The sequence below is a fragment of the Oxyura jamaicensis genome, chromosome 1 (genome assembly GCF_011077185.1).
Source record: "Oxyura jamaicensis isolate SHBP4307 breed ruddy duck chromosome 1, BPBGC_Ojam_1.0, whole genome shotgun sequence".
Classification (NCBI taxonomy): domain Eukaryota; kingdom Metazoa; phylum Chordata; class Aves; order Anseriformes; family Anatidae; genus Oxyura; species Oxyura jamaicensis.
Genome location: NC_048893.1, coordinates 53281780 through 53303430, shown reverse-complemented (window position 1 = coordinate 53303430; position 21651 = coordinate 53281780). Strand labels below are relative to the sequence as shown.

General features: G+C 51.5%; 1 protein-coding gene across 2 annotated transcripts in view; it reads right to left on the bottom strand.

Moving 5' to 3' along the window:
* Window positions 1-1350: 1350 nt before the first annotated feature.
* The window catches only part of CSNK1E (casein kinase 1 epsilon), a 21280-nt gene continuing 979 nt past the window's right edge, over window positions 1351-21651 (bottom strand). The window contains exons 2-11 of one of the 2 annotated variants that reach the window (XM_035339329.1): window positions 18395-18482; window positions 12394-12504; window positions 12084-12232; window positions 11168-11396; window positions 4849-5019; window positions 3326-3474; window positions 2620-2812; window positions 2391-2530; window positions 1935-2000; window positions 1351-1388 (exon numbers count right to left, since the gene is read on the bottom strand). In XM_035339329.1, the coding sequence (XP_035195220.1) occupies window positions 1968-2000; window positions 2391-2530; window positions 2620-2812; window positions 3326-3474; window positions 4849-5019; window positions 11168-11396; window positions 12084-12232; window positions 12394-12504; window positions 18395-18470 (1251 nt within the window). In that variant the 5' untranslated portion in view covers window positions 18471-18482 and the 3' untranslated portion in view covers window positions 1351-1388; window positions 1935-1967. Of the gene's footprint in view, window positions 1389-1934; window positions 2001-2064; window positions 2244-2290; window positions 2531-2619; window positions 2813-3325; window positions 3475-4848; window positions 5020-11167; window positions 11397-12083; window positions 12233-12393; window positions 12505-18394; window positions 18483-21651 lie in introns of those variants that run through there. The other variant, XM_035339321.1, reaches the window with a different exon arrangement.

Sequence of the window (21651 nt, the reverse complement as noted above, 5' to 3'; positions counted from 1 at the left end):
AATAAAAAGTTTTGCTCTTTAATTAAAAAAAAAAAAGAGAAGAGAGACAGTAAGGGGGGTAAAAAATTTAGAAAAAAAAAAAAAGGGAGGAAAAAAAAAAGTGTGATAAATAAAGGATAAAAACAAACAAACAAAAAGACTAACCCCACCCTCCCCGCCCTGCCAACAACCCATCGGCTCCACACTACAGTGACAGTGTGTCTGCTACAGGCCTTAGGTCGCAGTGGTGATCCTTGTGTTTCAAAGCCCCAAGCGTGCCACCAGGCAGCTGGAGGATTCCTAAATTAAATTTAAAAACAACTAAAGTGGGGGGGGGGGAAGAGGGAAGGAAGGGGGAGAGGGCAGGAAGGGGTTGTGCACGTACGGTGGATCTTACTTGGGGTTGCAAGAGGGAAGGAGAGAGCAAGAGGCCCCGCTCCCAACGAACACCACGCTCTCCAGTTTCTGCGTACCCCTCTCTTCTCCTCGAGTCCCACGCTCTCTCCGCGGGAATTAAAACAAGTTTTAATTAAAATACAAAAAAAAAAAAAAAAATAGAAAAACACGCACAGCCAGACGAAAAAAAAATAAAGACAGACCCCGCTGCAGGATGGGAGGTGGGTTCTCACCTCCCGGTACGCCAGCTCCTGCCTCCCCATCCTCGATGTGGCCGGGGGCCCCTACACCGAGACCCCTCGGCGCGTGAGGACCGCTCAGGGCAGGGAAGGCTGGCGCTTCCCAACAGCCCAAAAAGACGCAGAGAAGCCACCCAAGGAAAGGAAGCCCGAGTCAGCGATGAGGCCCGTTGCCGCAATTCCCCTCACAGCTTAAAATTAATGCTTGAGAAAATAAATTCTGTTATAATAATAAAAAATCAGACTTCTGCCATCCAGCGTGGCTGGAATCTGGTTCCCTCCCAGCCCACCAGGCGCCTGAAGAGAACAAAACAGAAAGAGCAAACAAAGCCCCCCGCCCCCTGCCCTCGGAGAAAAAGGAGAGCAAAGTTAAAACGTATATGGCTAGAAACCATACGACTTGAAAATGATTAAAAAAAATAGAGCAGAAGATACCCAAAGGGAAGGGGGGAAAAAGAAAAGAAAACCAGGAGCAGATAATCAGGAGAGGGTACAGGGTAGGCAACGGTAGGGCCCGGGGGGGCAGCGGAGGTGTTTCTGCACGGCTCCCGCGTCGTCAGCTCCTCGGAGGTGCTCGCACTGGGGGACGCAGGCGGCCCTCTCGGAAGCGGCTCGCGCCAGCACGGGGGCATAGCTTGACTCCTCGTTGTTGGCAAAAAGAAAAAAAATCGTTCTTGTGTTTTTTTTTTTTGGGTTTTTTTTTTTTTTTTTTTTACTTTTGTTTTTTTTTTTTTTGGATTTTTTGTTTTTTAAAAGAAAAATACAGTGAAGACACTAGAGAGATTAAAAAAAAAAAAAAAGGAGAGAAAAAGGAAGACAAAAAGTTAGGAAAGTTAGGAGAAAAGGCTCTTCCCAGCAATTCCAATACCAACTGGAGCATAACAAACCATCTTCTACAGTCCTGCCACCCCTCAGAGTTACCTTGTCCAGTCAGAAGAGATGCTACCTTGCTGTGCAAAGTTTCACACTTTAATGCATGCTCAGCACCCCCCTCCCCACCACCATCACACTGCCAGAAAAGCATTCATTAGGAACTAACAAAATGGCTCCCCAGCCCAGCACCTTCGCCACCCTCCCTACCCTCCAGGAGAAATGGAAGCTACTTTTACGCCCAAGATAATTCATCCCTGAGGCTTTGGCAGCAAACCTTACACTTCCTTCTGAAGCCAAAAAAACATCTCATTTTAATTTAATTCATTAAATTACGGTAAGGTAAAGGGGAAAGGAAATGGTCCCCCACAGTAAATTCAAGGCTTTAACCTAATCCCTAGTGCCAGCAATTCCCTCCTTGTAGGATCCCAGGCATGAGGACAGGCTTACCTAAGCAAACACTGGTCCAGTGGCAATTGCTCCTCACTTCCCAAGGTGATCAAATGGCACACTTGTCTACAAAAGAAGAGAAATAATATGTAAGGGATGGAGCAAGAAAAAGGCAGAAAGGACACAAAAACAGAGAGCCTGCACTTTTCTCTCAGGATATTATCCCTCCCAAGGGTTTACTGTTCCATTTCTCCAAACCACTGTGGTCTGGAAGACAACCAGGTGAAGGCTCACTCTGAGCAAAGCAGAGCTAACACCATACTGAGCACGGCCTGCAGAAAATGCTCAACTGAAGACTGAAGCCATAACCTGGCACCACTCCCCTCAGCGTGCTGCAAAAGCTTGAGGTGTTGCGCTCACGTCAGCTCCAGCAAGTCGAGCAAAAATCACCTGCAGGGCCCTCTGTCTTTGTGGAACATCCAGGCCAAGGCCACGAACATCACAGCAGGGGCTCACCTGTGATGCTGAAATCCGTGACACTTCTTGCCGCCCTGTGAGGTCGGATGAGGAGACGTTGGCAGGAGCTCCTCGGTGTAACCTCATGCTGACCTTCCGCTCCCTGTCCACTCTGGAGATTGCTCTGGGGGACGTGTTTCCTGTTGGGGCAGAGAAATGTGAGGCGACAACGTCAGCCTGGTTCCAGCGTCCAGTCGATAAATGGGGACAGCTGCCCCATCCCACTCACCAGACTGCTGGATTCGGGAGGTGGGGGTGGAGGCCATGGGCTCTGTGACGTTGCGAAGACGGTTGGCAGTGGCTCCAGCGGGTGGACCAGGCGCCAGCGCTCGCGTGGCTGACCCCCGGAGCTGCCCCATCCTCTCTTCTCGCTCATGCTCTCGCCGCTCCCGATCCATGTCTTCAGGGTTTCGGGCTGCTCCCTGGGGCAGAGAGAGAAAACCCAAAATGTGGCAGTCAGGCAAGGGAGACAGTAGCAGCAGACTGAAGATTCAGGGTACTTGACCACAAGAAAGGAGAGCTACATCCCCAAAACAAGCTCCCCCCACCACCTTCCAAGTCCGCCCTGAGGGGCTTCATTCTCTTCCATGGAGAAATGGGGAAGAAAGCACATGGTACTATAGCTGTTACTGCAACCTGCTTCTGTCCCATCTCCAGCTGCAGTTCTCTCCTGAACGGTTACTTCTACCTCCATGCAGCGTGAGATCGATCTACTGATATACATGCTGCATCAGACACACTGACAGAACGGTAGCTGTACCACCCCGCACCACAGAACAGCGCTACCTCTTTTTGTGCTACCTGGTCCCCTTTCTTAAGCTGTTCACTAAGTTTAAGTAAAAATGACAGGCAGTTTCTGACTTTCTTCCCCCATCTCCATGCCACTGATCAACCCACCCTCCTCCAGTCCTTTCCCCCCCCACACACACACTCACAAATTTAAGCATGTTCCAGTCAAAGACGTAGTCGTAGGAGAAGCCCTGGCGGTGGAAGAGGTTGCGGAAGAGCTGCCGCAGGTACGAGTAGTCGGGTTTGTCATCAAACCTCAGCGAGCGGCAGAAGTTGAGGTATGTCGAGAACTCAGCTGAAGAGAGCAGAGAACAGTTGCTTGTTAGACACCGTTTGTTCCCCCAGCCCCACTGGGGATCTACCACAGCCTTTCAGCAGCAGCGTGCTGGACCAGGACACTGCAAACACACAGCTGGTAAAGGAGGAAGACAGAGCCTGAGGGCTGCAGTGCTCTGGCCACAGAGAAGATCCCATCCATATTTTTACCGGAGGAAATGCTCACGCATCCCTCTCTTCTGGCTGCTTCTTCAAGCAAGAGGCAGCAAGTCACTGTGTCTGCTGAATGAGAGGTACCCAGGCCTAGGTGGTGTAAAGATGACCAACACAGTTCAGAGTGTGGCAGGGACATAATTTGTGCAAGTGGAGCTGTACTCGGCTCAGACCAGAGGTCCTCCTTAGTCCAGTGGCCAGAAGTAGACAGCTACATCTTCTGGAAAGAAAGGAGTTCCACAGGTCTACTACTGGCTGTGTGAAGAATTGTATCATTTTGTTTTGAAGGAGCCAGATTTATTTGGTGGCCTCGGTCCTTGCACTGGAACAGAAGTCTGCTCCCATCCAAACTTCTGGAGGCAAGAGTGCAGACTATCATCTCCCCTCTAACCATCTCCTTTCCAGATTCCAGCTGTGTGTATGGAAGTCACCTCACCGCTGATCACACTTTTGGTCCTCTCCTGGGCCTTTTCCAGTTCTACCGCACCCTTTCTGAAGTAAAAGGAAGGACCAGAGCCGCACAAGGCACATACTGTGTGAGTGGGCCACGGGTTTATATGTATTGTTTGTGCCTTTTTCTTTTCTAGTAATTCCCAACACCTGACTGACTTTCCTCAGTAGCCAGTCAGCACGAAGCTGATGCTTTCACAGAACCATTTATTGTAGCTGAAACAGCTCCCTGCCGAGCGGCACCTGTCACCTCAGAGCCCACTGCTTTATACGTGCCATGAGGACTTCTACTCTCCCCCCACATACATGACTCCACGTTTGTCTACAAAGGATGGTGTTTGCCACTCCGCTGCCTGGTTATTTCTGGGACTCATCATGGTCAGCCCTAATCCCCATTTATCCAGAATAACTCGGCATCACCTGCACACCTCCTCACCTCACTGCCCATCCCCTTTCCAGATTGTTTCTGAGGTTCTCAAAGATCCTTCCCGGCACCCTCATGCTCTTATTAAAACAAGGCTCATCTGTCCACTAAAACTCCTAAGTTTCTCACTTCTGAGCCAGAACTGTATCATCATGAGCCTCTTTTCCTTCTCTTCACTGGTGTCAGCAGCACATCTGGGTCTGGGCTTACCGGGCCGTGCCCTTCAGTACCCAAGACTCCAGGGAGTTCCAGCAGAAGAGCAAGCCATGCACTAGACAAGACAGCCATCGAGATCAGAGCACTTACAAGGGTACCCTTTGCAGAGCACCTCAATGGGCGTTGACATCTTTTTCTCGCTGATCCTCTCGTACTTTTGGCGCTTGGTGGCAGCCTTGAGGCCCTGCCAGGGCAGCGAGCCCAGGTTGAAATACATGAGCACGTAGCCCAGGCTCTCCAGGTCATCACGACGGCTTTGTTCTGTGGGAAGAAGTTACACGGGGCAAGGAGTGAGCGGCAACTAGAACTGCTTTTGCAATCACACAGGTTTGGAGGTGAACACAAAACCCAAGAAACATCATCTCTCTCTTCTTTGTTGGGTCTGTAGGAATAGACAAACTCGCAGAAGAAATTCCAGTACAAATTCCTACAGGGGTGTTCATACTGCAGCTACAGCACTCCTCTCCCCACACAGCACAATCCACTCATAAACGGGTAATTACTCTGACTACCTCCTTCCTCCCTTGGAGAAGCCTTAATTCACCCGAGAATCCAACATCAAGAAGTGCTGCAGCGACTCTGCCTGCTTCCTCTTCCCCGTCACAGAGGAAGGGCACTTACACTCCTCCACCCAGGACAATACCTAACCCAGGGATTAGTCATGGCAGAGACTGTCACGGAAAGACAAAGCTCACAGAAGTAAGCCTCAAACCACCCTTTCAGACACAGCTTCCAGCTGATCTGCTGATACTCTTTAAACAGAGCAAAAACAAGGAACTAGTGACCCCTTCTCGAGATAAACAACTGTGCTCATACTTTAGAGAAGCCCAACAGGTAATATTGTCAGGTAACACTGCGCAAAGAAGGACTGGTGGCATTTTTCAAGAGGTGGAGGAAAAAAAAGGCATACTTTGAACAAAAAGCTTCCCTTCCACATGGGAATGACTGTGTAACTGGCACCGCTGACAACTCTACTCAGGGCAAAGCCTGCCCTTAAGATGTCATTATAAAGGCCCGCTTTTAGATATGTATTTATAAACCACAAAACTTGGTTTCCCAAGCTAAAATATTTCACACTGAACTTTTTCTCCGGCATGGCCAAGCCATTTTAAGCCACTGGTTTGCTCAAGATGCTATTGACGCAGAAGCTCAGCAACTTGGACAGGTTAACTTGTGTAACTTCCCTCAGCTCCCCCAGCGTAAGCACAAATTCATCTACATATCTTCCCAAGAAGCTCTTGCCCCTGCTGCCCTACTTCCCTCCCAAATACAAAACACTTTGGAGGAAGTATTTTGCATCTTCGGGAGAAGAACTTAAGTAGATAAGATGCAAAATATGGCTTGATGGAGAACACAGGGGAAGAAGAAACGCTAAAGAGGTTGATCTAGGACATTCACCTACTACTACAGCATGTCTTGCTGGATTCAGCGCCGTGTCCTGGAAGTTGCTGCAGACTTCATAGCAGTCTGTGGGTTCCGTGTCAGCTACACGCTGCCACCTGCCCCATCTGAAGGCCAGTGCAGCGTTGCAGGCACCCCTCACTCTGCCAGCCTACCCGAGCCACTGCCTAAAGGCTGTAGCAGGTCGCAGACCCCGATGACCAGATGTACCCGCACACGCTGCGGGCCTTTCTTCCTCCTGCATCACTCCTTGTGCTTTTGAGGACCATTAGCGTGCTTGGCAAGTTAAAATGTATTAGGGGAAGGGGAAGAAAATAAGTAAAAATACTGTGTTTGCAGAAGAAAAGGAGGATCAAAGCACATGAAATGGCATAAAAACATTATGGCCCAAGTGGAGGAGAAAGAAGCCCCACTGATCCCCAGACTGTCTGACTTTGAGCATGCAGGAATAACTGCACCACCGCAAGTTGCCCACTTTAGAGGGGCTAATGCTTCCTAATCTCATCAGGCTGCTGCCAAAGATAACTACAGGGCTGGCTGTCACAGGCTCAGATGCTATGGGGGAAGCAGGGAGGAGAAAGGCACCGTTTTGCATTTGGCTGAAGGCTGGGTTGCATACACTCTCTGAGGACTGCGATTACACACACCTCACATATCAAGTAAATTGAACTACGCCGTATTTGATAACAACCTACATCCTGACTGAGACGGGGAGCCTGTGGAAACGGAGCCAGAATGCACATCCAGGGCCTGAAAGCACAGGTGATGAGGGCAACCCAGATTCTGCAATTTGCCAGCCCTCAACTTAACCATAGTGAGCTCTAACAGCCTGTAATTGTTGATTCCCTGTCTGGAGCGCGGGGGTAGCCCTTAGAGTAGGGATAGGCAGGGCAGGAACCAGAGAAACCTACTGGGCAGAGGGTTAAGAAGACCCGGTTCAGTGGGGGATGCTGCAAGGACTTACTGGAGGCAAGGAGCTGCGTCACAAAACCAAACTGGGTGGCTCACAAGTACACCGGACACGCACCCAGTGCCTTAACGAGCAGCACGATAGAGGAAATGTAACTGTAAGGAGGTTATCCAATTACCAAAATGCACAACAATAAATGCCTTGTTGTGTGGTATCCCTGAAGTGGGATTTCTCAGGTACATCTGGTCATTGTAGCCCACTTAAACAATTTCAGCAAGATTCAAATCTGTGAGGAGCCCGGAGCACCGACATGATGGGTCGTGGCTGTCAAGCTACCTTAATTATACCCGTACAGACCTCAGAACACTGTAGGTTTCTTTCACCTCTAGTCTCAACTGCAAGATCCTTGATTAAACGTCGGGTGATGGTGAAGAAGAAAACAGTTCCTAAATCCCATTTCTCTATTTAATTTTCAGAGTCACACATTCTTAAGCTACCTCCAGGGTTTTTTTTTGTATTTTTTTTTCCCTTGTCCTTGTGTACCAACAGCCACAGAATTGTAGGTAACATTAGACAGCCAAAATGGAGTAATTAATTGGAGTTAAGAAAAAACTTGACCTCTGTGAACCAGGGAAGTGTTATTGAACATCACTATTTTTCAATTTTAGAAGCTTGACAATCGTTGAGTAACTCTCAAAGTATCTCTAAGAAGCAGGCCAAAATCTCACTCTACGAATTGAGAAGAGAAAACGGAACACGAGTGACGTGAACGCGTGCGCAAAGCGAGCCAGTTCAGAAGCAGGATTACAGTCGTGACCTGTGCCCAACCTGCAACGCCACATCACACTTCCTCTCTCCATTTTAGTTCAGCTTCTCAGCTCTCGTACAACAGACGGGGAACTGCTACTTCTACAAGCCGCTGCTCCTCACACAAAACCCCTTCCAGCACAAAACATGAGGTTGCCTTCCCACACAGCCCGGCACGGCCTCTCAAATCCAACCCACTCTGCAAGCGATCTCCCCCGTGCTTAGGAGCGGCGCGGAGATGCAGTGCCAGTTTCTTCCCACTCCCAGGGAGATCCCAGCCCACGCCGTAGCTCCTTTTGTACCACAGGGTCGTTGGAGGGAGCTGAGTCAGGGGTGAGTAGCAGGAAGGTGAGTTACCTGGTGGAGACACGCTTGGGCAGAGACAAGAGAATGAGGACTGTTTGCCTTGGATGCCAGGTTCATGCCAAAACTAGTTTCTGTGCTGCTCGAGGCACCTCCTGGTCCCCCAGCATGGTGCTTCCCTCCCACCCCAAGCGTTGCTGGCCCCATGCTGGACTCCCTAAATAAAAAACAGCTCTCTTCGCTAGAGCCAGCCAGGCTACGAGCAGTCTTACCCAAGCAATGCTTTCCTGATTACGCACTCAGACCTGACTCTGCACATTCTGGGACTACGCTTCCCCTTTCTCTCCCTGCCGTGCGATGACAGCCTTTAAAAGTGCACAGAGATCTGAAATGGGTGGCAGAAAGCGCAATCAGCAGAAGACCTTTATGATCAGCACAGCCTACGCCGGTGCCATCCTCAAGACGAGTTTGGGGAGGAACTGTCCCCCGCCTCCAGCCTCCTGTTATCCAGACAGAGCCCACCAGGCTTCCCCCACCACTGTCTCCTGGGCACCCCTGGGCATCTATTTCAGACTTCGCAAGCTCTGGAGGGCGCAGGGGACTCTCATCCCCAGAGCATGTGAAAATTGACTGGAATGCGTGAACCAAAGCCTGCACAGTCCACTGCCTCCCCCAACGGCAAGTCTCCAGCTGTGGAAGCCCTCCCAGATCTCGCCTCCTACTTTTTCCCCCGGTCACTGGGAAAAGAATGTGTTTCCTCCAGACATCGGAATGCCCAACCCTTAGCTTGCACATTCAGATAAAGGCATTTATTCATTTGCTATTCCCGTCACACAAATACCCCAGCACCTGGTTCCTTCCCTCTCCCCAAACTGCATTAATGCAGCATTAAGACAGAGAATTTAGTATCTGAAAAGTCAAAAAATTCAGAGTGACTGTTCCCATGGCAATGCTGCTAACTCACAAACACGTCTGCCATTTACCCTGTGCTAAGGTCTTGAGAAAGAGGAACTCCAGCTGCCACCCTGCCACCCCCAGCCCCTCTCCTCCAGGCAGGTCAGCTCCCCCGAATCACAGAGAGGTGACGTATCTGCAGCGTGGAGATACCGTGCCCGAGACCTGCTGCACTGAGTAACTCACACCCAGCATTTCAGAAGCAAAGGGCACAAAGAGAGCAAGTGACTGTTGCGCTCAGATTGACGGCACATGCAATTTGCCCTTGGATTAGCGCTCAGATGTTTGTTCATCCTGACCCACGAGCCAAGCACCAGTAGTGAAGGGCTAAGTTAGGGGTCGGGTGAATAATAAAGTCGTTCAAGAACAAACAACCCACACCCACACCCAGACATCTAGCCTCTCACGCTCAGTTCAGACAGGGCAGGCACACGCAGAAGAATCGACAGACATAGCAGTAAGAATTATTTTGTGCACGTCTCCTTGGGGCAGTTACCATGGCTGTGGAAATCTTGACCGAGAATTCAATGGCGAGCCAGTTATATATAAGCAGGTCAAGCCAAAATACAGAAGACCAACCCAGGGAGCACCACAAGAACTATTTTTACGACACGAAAGAAGTCGGGAGGTCACAGTCCACTATTCTAATATAAATAAAGTAGTTTCGGTCTACGACTATACAGTAGGAAGCAAGGAGGACAGGGAGAAACTGCTTTTTCCGCAGGTCAAGCGTTGACTCTAGACTTTTGAGAAATCATCTGCAAGAGGGGAGAAGCGAAAGCTTTCCTGAGGAATATTAGGGCATGAAATCTTGTGGAAGCTGTTAGTGTAAAATATCTGAAATCTCTGCTGTGGTTTTCAAATTCCCAGATCATACGCTTAAGAAGATCTCCCAAATGCAAACTGAGCTGCGTTCCTGAATCTGCCGGCAAGGCAGTTTCGGTGTTTCTGCTGCTCAGATGTGCCGGGCAGTAGCAGAACCAAGTCAGCCTGTTCAGAACAAACCCTGTGGTAAATACAGAACTCTCACGGTGGGGACAGAGAGGTCACACAGAAAGAAGAGTCCAGTCAGGGAATGGGAGGAAAAAAATGCAAGAGGTTTCCACCTCTGTTCCTCACAGCCACCAGGTGTTATGCATCGGGGCTCACTCCCAGGACAAGAGCTTGGGTGACTTCAGGAGGTTTAAGTGCCCTGTGGATTACCCTGTGCAGTGTACCTACAAAGCTTGTCACCAGTGTAAGACCCAGCTGAACATCCAGCACTCTTTCCCAGCCGAGCTTTATCACCACTGCAGTAGCCTTAAGTGCTCCGAGCAGAGCCCTGTCTCCCTAGAGCTGCCTCGTATTCTCTCTCAGAGGTGAACGGGATAGTGTTGTCAAGACACCCACACATTTTAAAGGTCTGTGAAAGCCAACCCTCATTATCACAAAACCTGGATATTGGTGCAGTAGGAAACCTCCCCTCATTTCAGCTTCTTCTGCATTTCCAGCACGTTGCTGTCCCCATCCTCAGTGGTGGCTAACAGGAGTATCACCACACTGTGGTGGGCCTGCATCCTCCAGCTCTGACAGCTACAAACTCATCCCTGATGCAGGCACTAAGGAGTCAACGAGAGAGGTTTTTCAGTTACACGTATCCCTACAGGCTTAGTGCCTGCCAATGCCTCCTTATACAGCTACCAGCCCGCAAAAACGGCACAAGGCAGAGTCAGAAACAGTAAATACAAGAGGGTCACAGCCTCACTGCCTGAAATAGGGCCCTGCTGTACTGAGCAGCGCACAAACACATACCAGCAGACAATTTCTGCTTTTCGGAGCTCAGAGGGATGCAGAAGGCAGGAGAGGTAACACAGGCATAACCATTATTTGCCCACCTGCACGCAGGCCAGCAGCAGAGCCAGGCACAGGACCCAGCTGTGAGCGACTCAAACCCTGGAGGTGGCTTTGCAACCTTCAGGAGAACATCTGCTGCCCCCGGCACCAGACACGCTGTGTCCCGTGGAAAGCCCCACCAAGGAGCAACAGCAGGCTCACCGATTCCCAGGTGGGTGTTGATAGAGGCGTAACGGGCCGTGCCGGTCAGGTTCTTGTTTTCCCGGTAAGGGATGTGCTGGTGGGTCCGGGCGTCTCGGTACTTCTTGGCCAAGCCAAAATCAATGATGTATACTAAGTTGCCTTTTTTGCCAAGCCCCATAAGGAAGTTGTCTGGCTTCACGTCCCGGTGGATGAAGTTCTTGGAATGAATGTACTCAATACGGCTAATCTGGAAGGGAAAAAAATAAAAAATACATTAAAAAAAGTGAGAAGTGAAAAGAAAGCTCATCATAGCCACATCCATTATAAAGATACCATACCCAGTCAAAGCAGGAAAAGGGACCCTTTGCAGAGAATATCAGAGATGGCAGCCAAGGAAAAGACAACCTTTCCTACCCTCTGGGAGCAGTAGGATCTGGAGATGGAATTTGACCCTGCACACCAGCACAGTACTCAGCCTGGGGAGGTCACTGATAGCACCACAAGGAAGGAATTGGAGTCTTTGCATGGACTAAAACTTTGAGTTTCAGGGCTGACACCAGTCAGCTTTCAAACTAAGCCAGGCTGGGAAAGGAGAGGGTCCAGAACAGGTAAGGATCCTAAGCCCAGGGCAGGCGCAGTTTACTCAAGGTGGGTAGCAATACCAGTTGTTTATCGTGCCAGTAAAAGTATCTACGCATGCAACACTAACACAGGGTGAGCAAAAGAGGAAGGAAGGACAGACAGGGATTAGAAAGAGTCAGCAGTGCCTAGGTTCCAGGCCTCCAGCTTCATCGAGAAAGAAAGACCTGGCAGCCACTTGCCGCTAAATGCAAAAGCCTGGGGTATAGCATTTCTTGAGCACAGTGGATGGGGAAAAAATATAAAAGAGGCATGGAAAAGGAGAGTAGGCACAAGTGCTTCAGAGGAAACTCACCATCTGGTCTGCTAGGAGCAGAACTGTCTTGAGACTAAATTTGCGGGAACAGAAGTTGAAGAGATCTTCCAGGCTCGGTCCCAAGAGCTCCATCACCATCACGTTATAGTCCCCCTCTGCTCCACACCACTTAATCGAGGGGATCCCCACTGGGGAAACAGAAAGATTAAGCCCACAGAACAGAGGAAAACTGCTGCATTCCCCACTGAGAGGGTTCTATACAATACCAAATCTTTTCTTTCTGAGGCCCTCCAGAATCATTTCCTCCCTCAACCGCTCCCCCAGCCCCATCCTTTCCTCCCCAGCTCACCTCCTCCTTGCATCATCTTGTAGAACTTGCTTTCGATGTGGAGCTGGGGATGCTTGGTTTTGACACATTCCAGTTTGATGGCCACTTCTTCACCAGTTGCAATATTGGCTCCTGCACAGAGAGAAGGGTAAAATGAAGACCAAACAGGCTTCCAGCGAAGTTAACCATTTTAACAAGGCCCTTACAGATGCCCAAACCTTAAGATTCGCCCTGATTTTTTTTTCTCTGCGACACAAACGAGATTCAGCCACTTCCTACCACATTTCCAGCACTGCCATTTGCAGAGCCATGTCCAGAGGAAGGCACATGACTAGTAAGCCAGCTCTGACCCTGCAGCTGGGCTAGAATAACAGTTCTACGAGACGTAAACCGCCTCGTTATCTCAACAAGTGCCAGACTTTGAGAGGACAGCCTGCATCAGCAGAAACAAAACTGAGTAGAAGTTTCAGCTGTCCCTGAGCATACGCTCAGCCCCCTAAACCCAAGCCAGCCCCCAGCAGGGATATGGAGTACATCTTCCCTAGAAAAATCACTGGTTACCTCAGGTACCAATGGGTTCAGGAGGAGACGTTGCTAACATTCCCTGCTACCTCTGGTTTCTCTACAGCCCTGACCTGCTTGATACAGACAATTCCCAAACCTCCAGCTTCTCCCTCTCCTGAGGGCTTTAATAATACCTTTATCTCTTGCCAACACAAAAGCATTTGCTGCATCCAGAATTAGAAGCGTGAAGAAACAAACTGAGTCCAGAACTGAATTAAGCTACTCAGACGCCTTTTGTTGAAGGTATTGCTAGATGGTTTGTGATGACACAAAAGCACCTCCCCGCGTGCTTCCTTCTAAAAAGAAGCGAGCTGCCAGCCACGAAAGCCAGCACTTTAGTCCCAAAGCGCACTGCCGAAGGAGGAACAGGCTGATCCTTCTCTAGTATTAGCAGGGAGGATTCCAGATGTTTCACATCATCCTAAAATGGAAAGAATGAAGATCTGCCACAGGTCACGGGAATGACACTCAAGACTCGCTTCTCTCTCCCCCTTCCCGCGCCTGCCTCGCACACAAACAAGCCCTTCCTCATATCGGGGACTATTAAAAGTTGCACTCGAACACAACTCAGAGAGAGAGGGCAGCTCTGATTACCAGCTGCTTGTGAACTCTCCGAAAGTAGCTGCTCCAGAACACGCACGGGGAACGTGAGCTGGAGTCAGAGATGATGTTTTGTAGAAAAGCCACAGCAAGCTTTGGTAGGCATGGTTAATTCAGGCCTCCCGCTCCGTGTTAAGGCTCTGAAAGTCTTAACAAAGAAGTCCACAAAGACAGCTGCAGATAGATCTCTCTATCCATCCTCTTTCACACACTTCCTCCAGAACCAGGGACCAAAGGCAAAGAAGGAACAGTTCATGCAACTAAATCCCTTCTCCCACTGGATCCTAAACGAGATCCACCTCCTGCTGAAGGGTTCAGGCACTGCTTGTACACAGAGTTAGCCAAGAGCTCCCTGCAAGCAAGAAGACGTCATCTAGATACTACAGTGTCAGGTCGAGACAGACAAGCTGCTAGGAATTTGAAAGAGAGCAACAAAAACGATCAGGGCCTAGAGGGATTGATTTACTAAGAAAGATTAAAAGAGCTAAATATGTAACATAGACAAGAGATACAACTAAGAAGGGTGGGGAAGAAGAATGGGACATGACAACAGTCTGCAAATATTTGAAGGCTGTAAACACCAAGGAGGAGAGGAATTATTTAGGGTGCTCTGAGGGAGGGGAAGGAGGAGCAATGGAATGAATTTAATAAGGGTTTTTACTCAAGAGCCAGTAGAAGGGAAGGGGGAAAAGCCACCCCAATAGTTAGAGCTATTTTTCCAAGGGTGACTTTTGAAAAAAAAGATTGCTATTTTCCACTTAAAAACCTGCTGGCCAGCCAACCAAGCCTGTTATTTCCCTGCACTCCACCACAGGACCCATCTTACAAAGATCAGGGAAAGAAGAGCAGGTGCTCAGATCACAGTAAGGATGTGGTCCTCGATTAGTTATGAACCTTCTAAATGGGTGTTCAACCACAGGGCCACATTCAGCAAGTAAACACCCAGGACACCCAGAAAGATGAGAGCATTTCCTTCCCTTCTCTCCATCCCCTGCCTTTGTGAAAATTTTCCTCCAAATCCTCCGCAGCAGCTCCCTTGTGCATCCCCTGGGGGGTTTTTCCCTCCCCAGTCCATCTGCTGACACACGAGAAACGATGACTTGTTGACTTCTGGCAGCATTAGCATTTTCAACGAACCTTACCCCCAAAGCTGAAGAGTGGAAAGACAAACGCGTTCTCATCTCCGCATCACCATGTGTGCTTAGGAAGATGACAATGGATCCACTGACAAGGCCGCGTGCAGGTGGGGGGTGTCACGGGTGAGCACGTAAAGTGGGAACAGGGAAGGGTGCAGGTGCGTGTGTGGGAGGGGGGTATCAAACATTATCAAAGCTTAGATCCTGCAAAACGTGAGGGTGGCATTCAAACGATCAACGTGGCCTTCAGCCCCATGCTCTCGATAGCCCAGACACAGGTGTCAGTCTCCTAGAGGAAGCACAATCCCCGGTGGCCTGGGACAGCAAAAGTAGGATGAATCAGGTCTGATAAGGGGCTTTTCTTTGCTGAGGGGGTCACAGACCTTCAGCCAGCCCCCCGCCCCTCATATCTTCAGGTTGCTCCCTCTATCATTTATTTTTTGGGGGTAGAGATCTACTCAGACAGCGACTACCAGGAACCCGGAGGGAATCCTCTCTGATCCTTTGTTCCACGCTTTAACCACCATCTTTTTTTAAAGGCGCAAACACAAAAGCAACAGTTCCTCGCTCCTTCCCCAGCCTGAAAAACCCCACGTTTCAGACGAACGCGGCAGAGCCCGCCTAGCTTCAGCCAGTCGAGAGACGTATGTAGGATCGGGGATAATTCCTAACATCCGCCCCCGGTCTCGCTCCGCTGTGGGGGCTGCACAAACGCGACTCATTCATCACGAGCTGTTTGAAATGGGGCCCCGGGGACAGAGGATGTCACCTGCTGAACAGGATCTGGTTTTAAGAGAGGCCTCGCCGCACGGCTGATGCGGCAAACGCCACCCTCCTCCCGCACCGGGAGAGACAACGGGAGCCTTCCCCGCTCTCCCCACCGCCCCGCTCCCCTCTGGCCAGCTCTGAGAAGGAAGAAAAGAGGGCTGCGAGCAGATGGGAGAAGTCAGAGAGGGCGAGAGAGAGTTAACAGGCCAGGAAACAAAGGAAACGAGCTCCCCTCCCAGCGAGGAGGAGCTTGCAACCAGGAACTGTCCAAAGGCAGAGCCGTGTCCCGGCATGCTTTGTCTGCAGCACGCTCCCTCCTTCCTCGCCCCCAGCGCTCACCCCAAGGGCTCCCCGGGTGGACCCCAGCCCCGGCCATCTGTACGAGTCCAGCAGTGCCGCCCTGACAAAGCGGCTCTCCTCCGAGATGGGTTTTGTTCCTGTGGTTGAGCCTTTCTGGAGGCAACCAGCCTAGCCAAGGCCTGCAGGCCGCCCCATCCAGTCCCCATCCCCTCACCAACACAGGGGGAACCCCCTCGGCACGCACACACCAGTCGAGGTGGAGCACGAAAGGAAGACATTATTGTTTGAGCCCCAGCCTAAGATTCACAACAGTCCCCCCTTTGTGTGTGCCCGTGTGGAAATTCAAGTTTCCTTCTGAAAGGAAACCCAGAAACAAATCCCAAGGAGCAGAGCACGCAGCACCGGTCGGTTCCTGAGGCCCCAGCACCCCAAAAGAGGGAGGCCAGGAAAACACCGCACAGCTCGTGCTCGCCTTCAGACACAGGCAAAGCTCCTCTCTCTCTGCTCCAGCTCCGCACCATTATCAAGAGAGAACTGGGAGGTGGATGTGGTGCTGGAGAGATCCCCACGAGTCAGCCTGCCTGTCTGCAGAGCAGGCGGCGAGAGGCCAGCGGGAGGCTCAGCGTCCTCCAGACACACCGCCATAGACTGCGAGCCTGATCCCTCCAGGCTGGGGAGTCACCCCGGCTCCAACAAGTCTCGCTATCACCGCTTCAAAACAGGCTGGCTTGCACCTCAGTGAACATCACAAGGGCTTTGATACTGCGTTCGAGCGACTCGGCTGAACCCAGCCATCCTGTGCTTGCCACACCAGGGCACTGGAGCTTCCCCTGCCCCTCGCGTTGTTCGGCTACAGGCCAACCCCTTCACCTGAGCCACTTTTCCATGCCCCCTTCGTGCACATCTATAACCAGCTCTATAATGCAGAAATACAGCATCAGGCCTTTCCAGTCAGTACCTCCCTCTTTTCTCCACATGTATCCCAGATGTTTTGCAAGATCCTACATCTTCCACTGCCTTAGAGGGGGCGTGGGAGGCTTCAAGCCCTAGCAGGAGTGGAAAAGGCCGTGTTTGGTCTAAGAAATCATCCCCCCTTGATCCCTAGCACCTGGGCATTCCACAGGCACCTGAGACACTGGCTGAAGGGCCACAGAGGAGCAGGCTGCAGCAAAGGCACCACACGGTGGAATTGGGATCCCTTATCCATTATTTATCACCTTTCTTCGTGCTCTGGATAAAGGTGGCAACAAAGCCTCTTACTGATGATTCCCACAGGATACTTAATCAAGGGGAGCTGCCAACACCAATCAAGAGAGAATAATAAAGCAAAAGAGAACTGGAGATAAAAGGCAGAGGTAGAAAACAGAAGGTGATTTACAAAACAGGGAGAAGTAACCTGAACTAGAGGCATTCTCTGAAGGGAACTCGGGGAGGGACGGAGATGTTGCAGAACCTGGAAGAGACCTCGCACAATACAGCTGACAGGGCGTTCAGGCCAGCTCTGCAACGTGATACAGCGCTGGTGATGGGGGAAGCCAAGGAGACCCAAAGCAGTCTATGCAGAGGCATCGCGTTACAGATCACCGAAGGGTGGCCCTCCTCAGCCCAGCGCCACACCTAAAACGCTGTGGAGGCTCCAAGCTGCTCAGCAGATGGCTAAACTGGGGAAAACTGAAAGAGCAGCAACAGTGAGGAGCAGTGGATGTAGTGGGAAGCAACACAGGACTCAGCTGAGCAAACAGCCAAGGAGCATATGATAACCATCTGTAAGTACCCAAAGGGTGCAAACACCAGGAAGAGAGGGCAATCATTCTGCTGGCCTGCAGGACTGCAGCTTACAAGGTAATGGTGGGAACTGGACAAGAGGTGAAGCCAGCAAAAGGCTCTATTGGGCTACTGGATAGTCTCGCCACTCCAGCCCCACATGGTTTGAGCCAATAGCATCATCAGCGGGCAAAGCATCAGGGAACGCATCTACACGTCAACGTGCTGGCTCAGAGGAGCTTCTCCCCAAGTGCTGGGGTAACAGGAAACCCCAGAGTTTCACAGGCTCTGTCTACTGACCCCACACAGCTCCCAGCTCAGGTCACTCCAGATGGTAACTCTAAATCCCACCCCACCCATTGCAGACCTATCAGATCTGGGTCCCAGGACTTCAACCAGGCCAGCCTCTCCGACCTGTTTTACACCTCCTCGTCTCAGGCCTCTCTCGCAGCTGCTGGACCATCTCTTCCACTATCAACCTTCCCATCGCTTTACTCGTCTTACACCGAAGGAAAGGCCACCTCCTCCCTTTCCACCACCCACTGACAGAGTTTATACCCACACACCCAAGCTCAGGAAAAGGAGGCGTGAGAGTTGGAGTAGGGTGTATGACAAATACACCCTCAGTACTCCAAACCTAGATCAGTGATCAAACACCACTCTTGTCTCCAGTACCTGTGAGGCACAGTGGAGTTTATCCCACCCTCTGTGCCATCAGAGGACCAGCAGTAACTGGAAGCATTCCTTGAAGCTTACTTCCCCCCCCGCTTTCTCCACCACCTCCAACCTCACATGGCACCTGAAAATATTAACAGGCAAACAAAACAAAAACAGTGATGCAACCGAGAGAAAACAACCTTGCAGGTGGAAGGACAGAGACTCGCACTCACCTAGATAAATGTCTCCGAACGAACCGCTGCCGATCTTTCTGCCCAGCCGGTATTTGTTCCCCACTCGAAGCTCCATGGTTCAGGCGTGCTGCGGAGAGAAGGGCAGAAAACACAGTCAGAGCAGAACCTGGAACTGAATTGGTACCCATGGAAGGCTACGGAATAGGCCTCGTCGTTTCGCCCAGTACTCGCTCCAGAAGCTGGGTACAGCTTTTACATCTTGAAATGTTTGACCTTACACAGCCACTGTCCTGATCGCCTGCATGTCCAGGAACAGCAGGAGCTAGAAATGCTGCAGGAACTTGACCCTTTCAAGAACATCATGGGAACACAGAAAGATTGAACCTCATTTCCCACCATTTTGTTCAGACTTGGGGCAGGAAATCTCTTTAAAAAGGTGCCAGAGGGCGACCACTTCACACCACGAGGAGCAGCACCCTCTCCCTTCACAGCCACCTAAAATAACCAGCACCAGGTCAGTTCCAGCACCAGAAACACCAGAAAGGGTAGTCTGTCCCATGACAAGGAGCTCCCGCTGGCCCAACACCGCACCAGCACCACAGTGGCAGAGCAGCAGTGTAACCAGGGGCTGCAAGAGGCAGACAGACAGACAGACTGCCAGGAGCAAGCACCTCCGCCGCCCCTGGGCTGGGGCTGGCACGGGGGACAGGGAGGAGACGTCGCGCAGAGCCGGGCGGTGGAGAGGCGTGCTGAGGAGGAACACCACCATTTGCTTATCTCCTCACACCTCTGCTGATGGGATCGCAGCTGGCTGAGCCTCCCCGCCTGTGCTACCCCCCCAGGTGAGCCAACTGCTTGTTTTTAGCAGCCGGGGCCTTCCCCCATCCTTGTGCCCGAGGGGATTAGCTAACCCTTTGACCTGCTGTACCCGGCTGCCTTCCCCAGGCTCAGCCTACTCACCTTCCAGAGAAAACCCACTAAGGTAGAAGGCCCACAGCCATGGAGCTTGCTCCCCATCCAACCTCAACCTGCAGCGAACACCTCTGCTCCAGCAGCTCCCCCATGAGCCGCCCCGTTTCCTTCACCCCTTTCACAGCCACCAGCTTGCCCTAGGAACCGCGGCTCTTCCCGAGACAGCGAGCACGGCTCCTTTTAGAGGAATTCGCCACACTCCTGATTTATGCAATGCCACGTTATTAGCGTACAAAACGCAGACACAGAGTCTGTTGGGGACAGGAAAGGTGAGGAATGATTCATGTTTTCACAAGTAGGTGAGAGGAACTTTCCCTCGCTGCAGCCCGCTGGGAAGGAAGCATCACCGAGGGAGAGGAGGGAGGAAGGGATGGCTCTGCGAGACGCACGCACCAAAATAAAATAAAATAAAATAATCCCAGCTGTGGGATTCTGGGCACACCATAAACCCGGAGCTGCTCCTCCTGCCCCAGGAGATGGGATTACAGAAAGAGGCACGGCCGAGCTGCAGGGACGTCCGCCCGGGGAAATAATCCTATCAAGGCATTCAGGGGACATTGTGAACCCTGAAAGCAGAGCTCTGCCACCAGAAACCACACACAAAAAACACTGGGAGGTGGAGTCCCCTCACCTAGTATTTACTTATGCATGCGGGTTTCTGCGCGTCTGAAGACTACAAAACCCTGTGGCTATTTCTGACTTTCTTACTCCGAGGAATGTAGGCAGAGCCTTGGGAAGCGAACCAGGCGGCAGGCGTACCTGGGCGAGGGCGCAGCAAGCAGGCATGATCTGTATCCGCTGCCTGCTGTTCCGTATAACCGCGTTAACACACAGCCGAGGTGCTCAGCCTCCTACGCCAACGAGGGATCAAAGGTCTGCGTCCCCAGGAACCCATCACGCCACCACCATGAAGACACCTCTCCGGCCTCTGTCCTTTGTGGCCACCCGGAGCGCTTCCAACCCAAAATGGGGCTGGCAACAGGTCCCAGCGGGGTCCCATCGCACCGGGGCACGGTGACGCCAGTCCGCAATGCCACAGTCCCAAGCCTAAACGTGGTCCCACCCTTCTGGGACGGCTGGGTTAAGAAGGGTTTCTCGCACAGCAGGGCAGCAGCCCTCCTAGCTGATTGAGCAACAGGCTCCAGAGGGGAATCTAAAAAAAAAAAAACGCTCCAGGGTGAGGGGGTGGAAGCGGGAAGCAGGATAATGGAGTGAAAAATCACAGTCACACAGCTGTCACCCTGCCTTATCTCCCCCCCAGCATGCACACAAGTGCGCCTGGAGAACCTGGGCGGCGATGATGGCCTGATAGGGACAGCGGGGATTTGATGGCCAGATAGGGACAGCGGGGATTCGCAGTGAGGGGGCCGGACGCCCCCAGCAACAACTGCTGCAGGAGTTCCAACATCCGCCACGTTCACTGGCCGCCTCCCTCCCGCTCCACACGCACACCCCTACAGCTCCTGCCCTTACCTCACCTTCAGGTCTACGACTGCAAAGAGAAGAATGGGGCTTTTGCACCGAGGACTCGCGTTCAAATATTTTAAAAGGGTATCACTCTAGCTATTATTTATGGATGCGGAAATTTCAGCAATCCACCCCCCAGCAGACTTTAACCCCCCTGCGCTGCCACCCTTCCTCCTGCGCTCTCCAGCCAAGGCAGCGCTCCCAGGGGCTGCAGGGCAATCATTTAGTTAAACCATTTAGTTTTCCACACGGGATTAACACGCATACAACCTTAAAGCAAGCGTGTGCTCCGCATGAGCGTTTGCATACGTTAATACCCACATCACCCAGACACCTACAACATACTACACAGCCTCGAAAAGAAGAAGAAAAGGAAAAATACTATGCAGCCGCCCGTGCCGGTCCACACACACGCACCATTTTGCACCAATCCCCTTTTATATAATGTAAAATACCCACGTACGTGCACAAAGGCCATTATATAAACACACCACGGAGCCGATCGCACGCCGGCGTGTCCGCGCCGAGGCCGGGCGAAGGCACTGCCAACCATTTCCAAGGGGAAGAGTTATCGCGGCCCCACCTGAGGAGGTGGGGAGCGAGGCGACGGGTAGGACGCGGGCCACACCGAAGGCCACACAAAACCAAATGCAGGCGGCTGGGTTCGGCAGCTGCATCATGGAGGCTGCCGAGCCCCGCACCGCTCCGGCTCGAAGGGGAAGTGTGGGGAGTGGGGGTTGCTTTGCCCATAAAGGCTGTGCACGGCTTTTTGTGTGTGCGCCAGTGTGAAGGGAATAAAGGAAGGGGCTGGCGACACGATCATCTGAACTGGCTTTAAAAAAAAAAAAAAAAAAAAA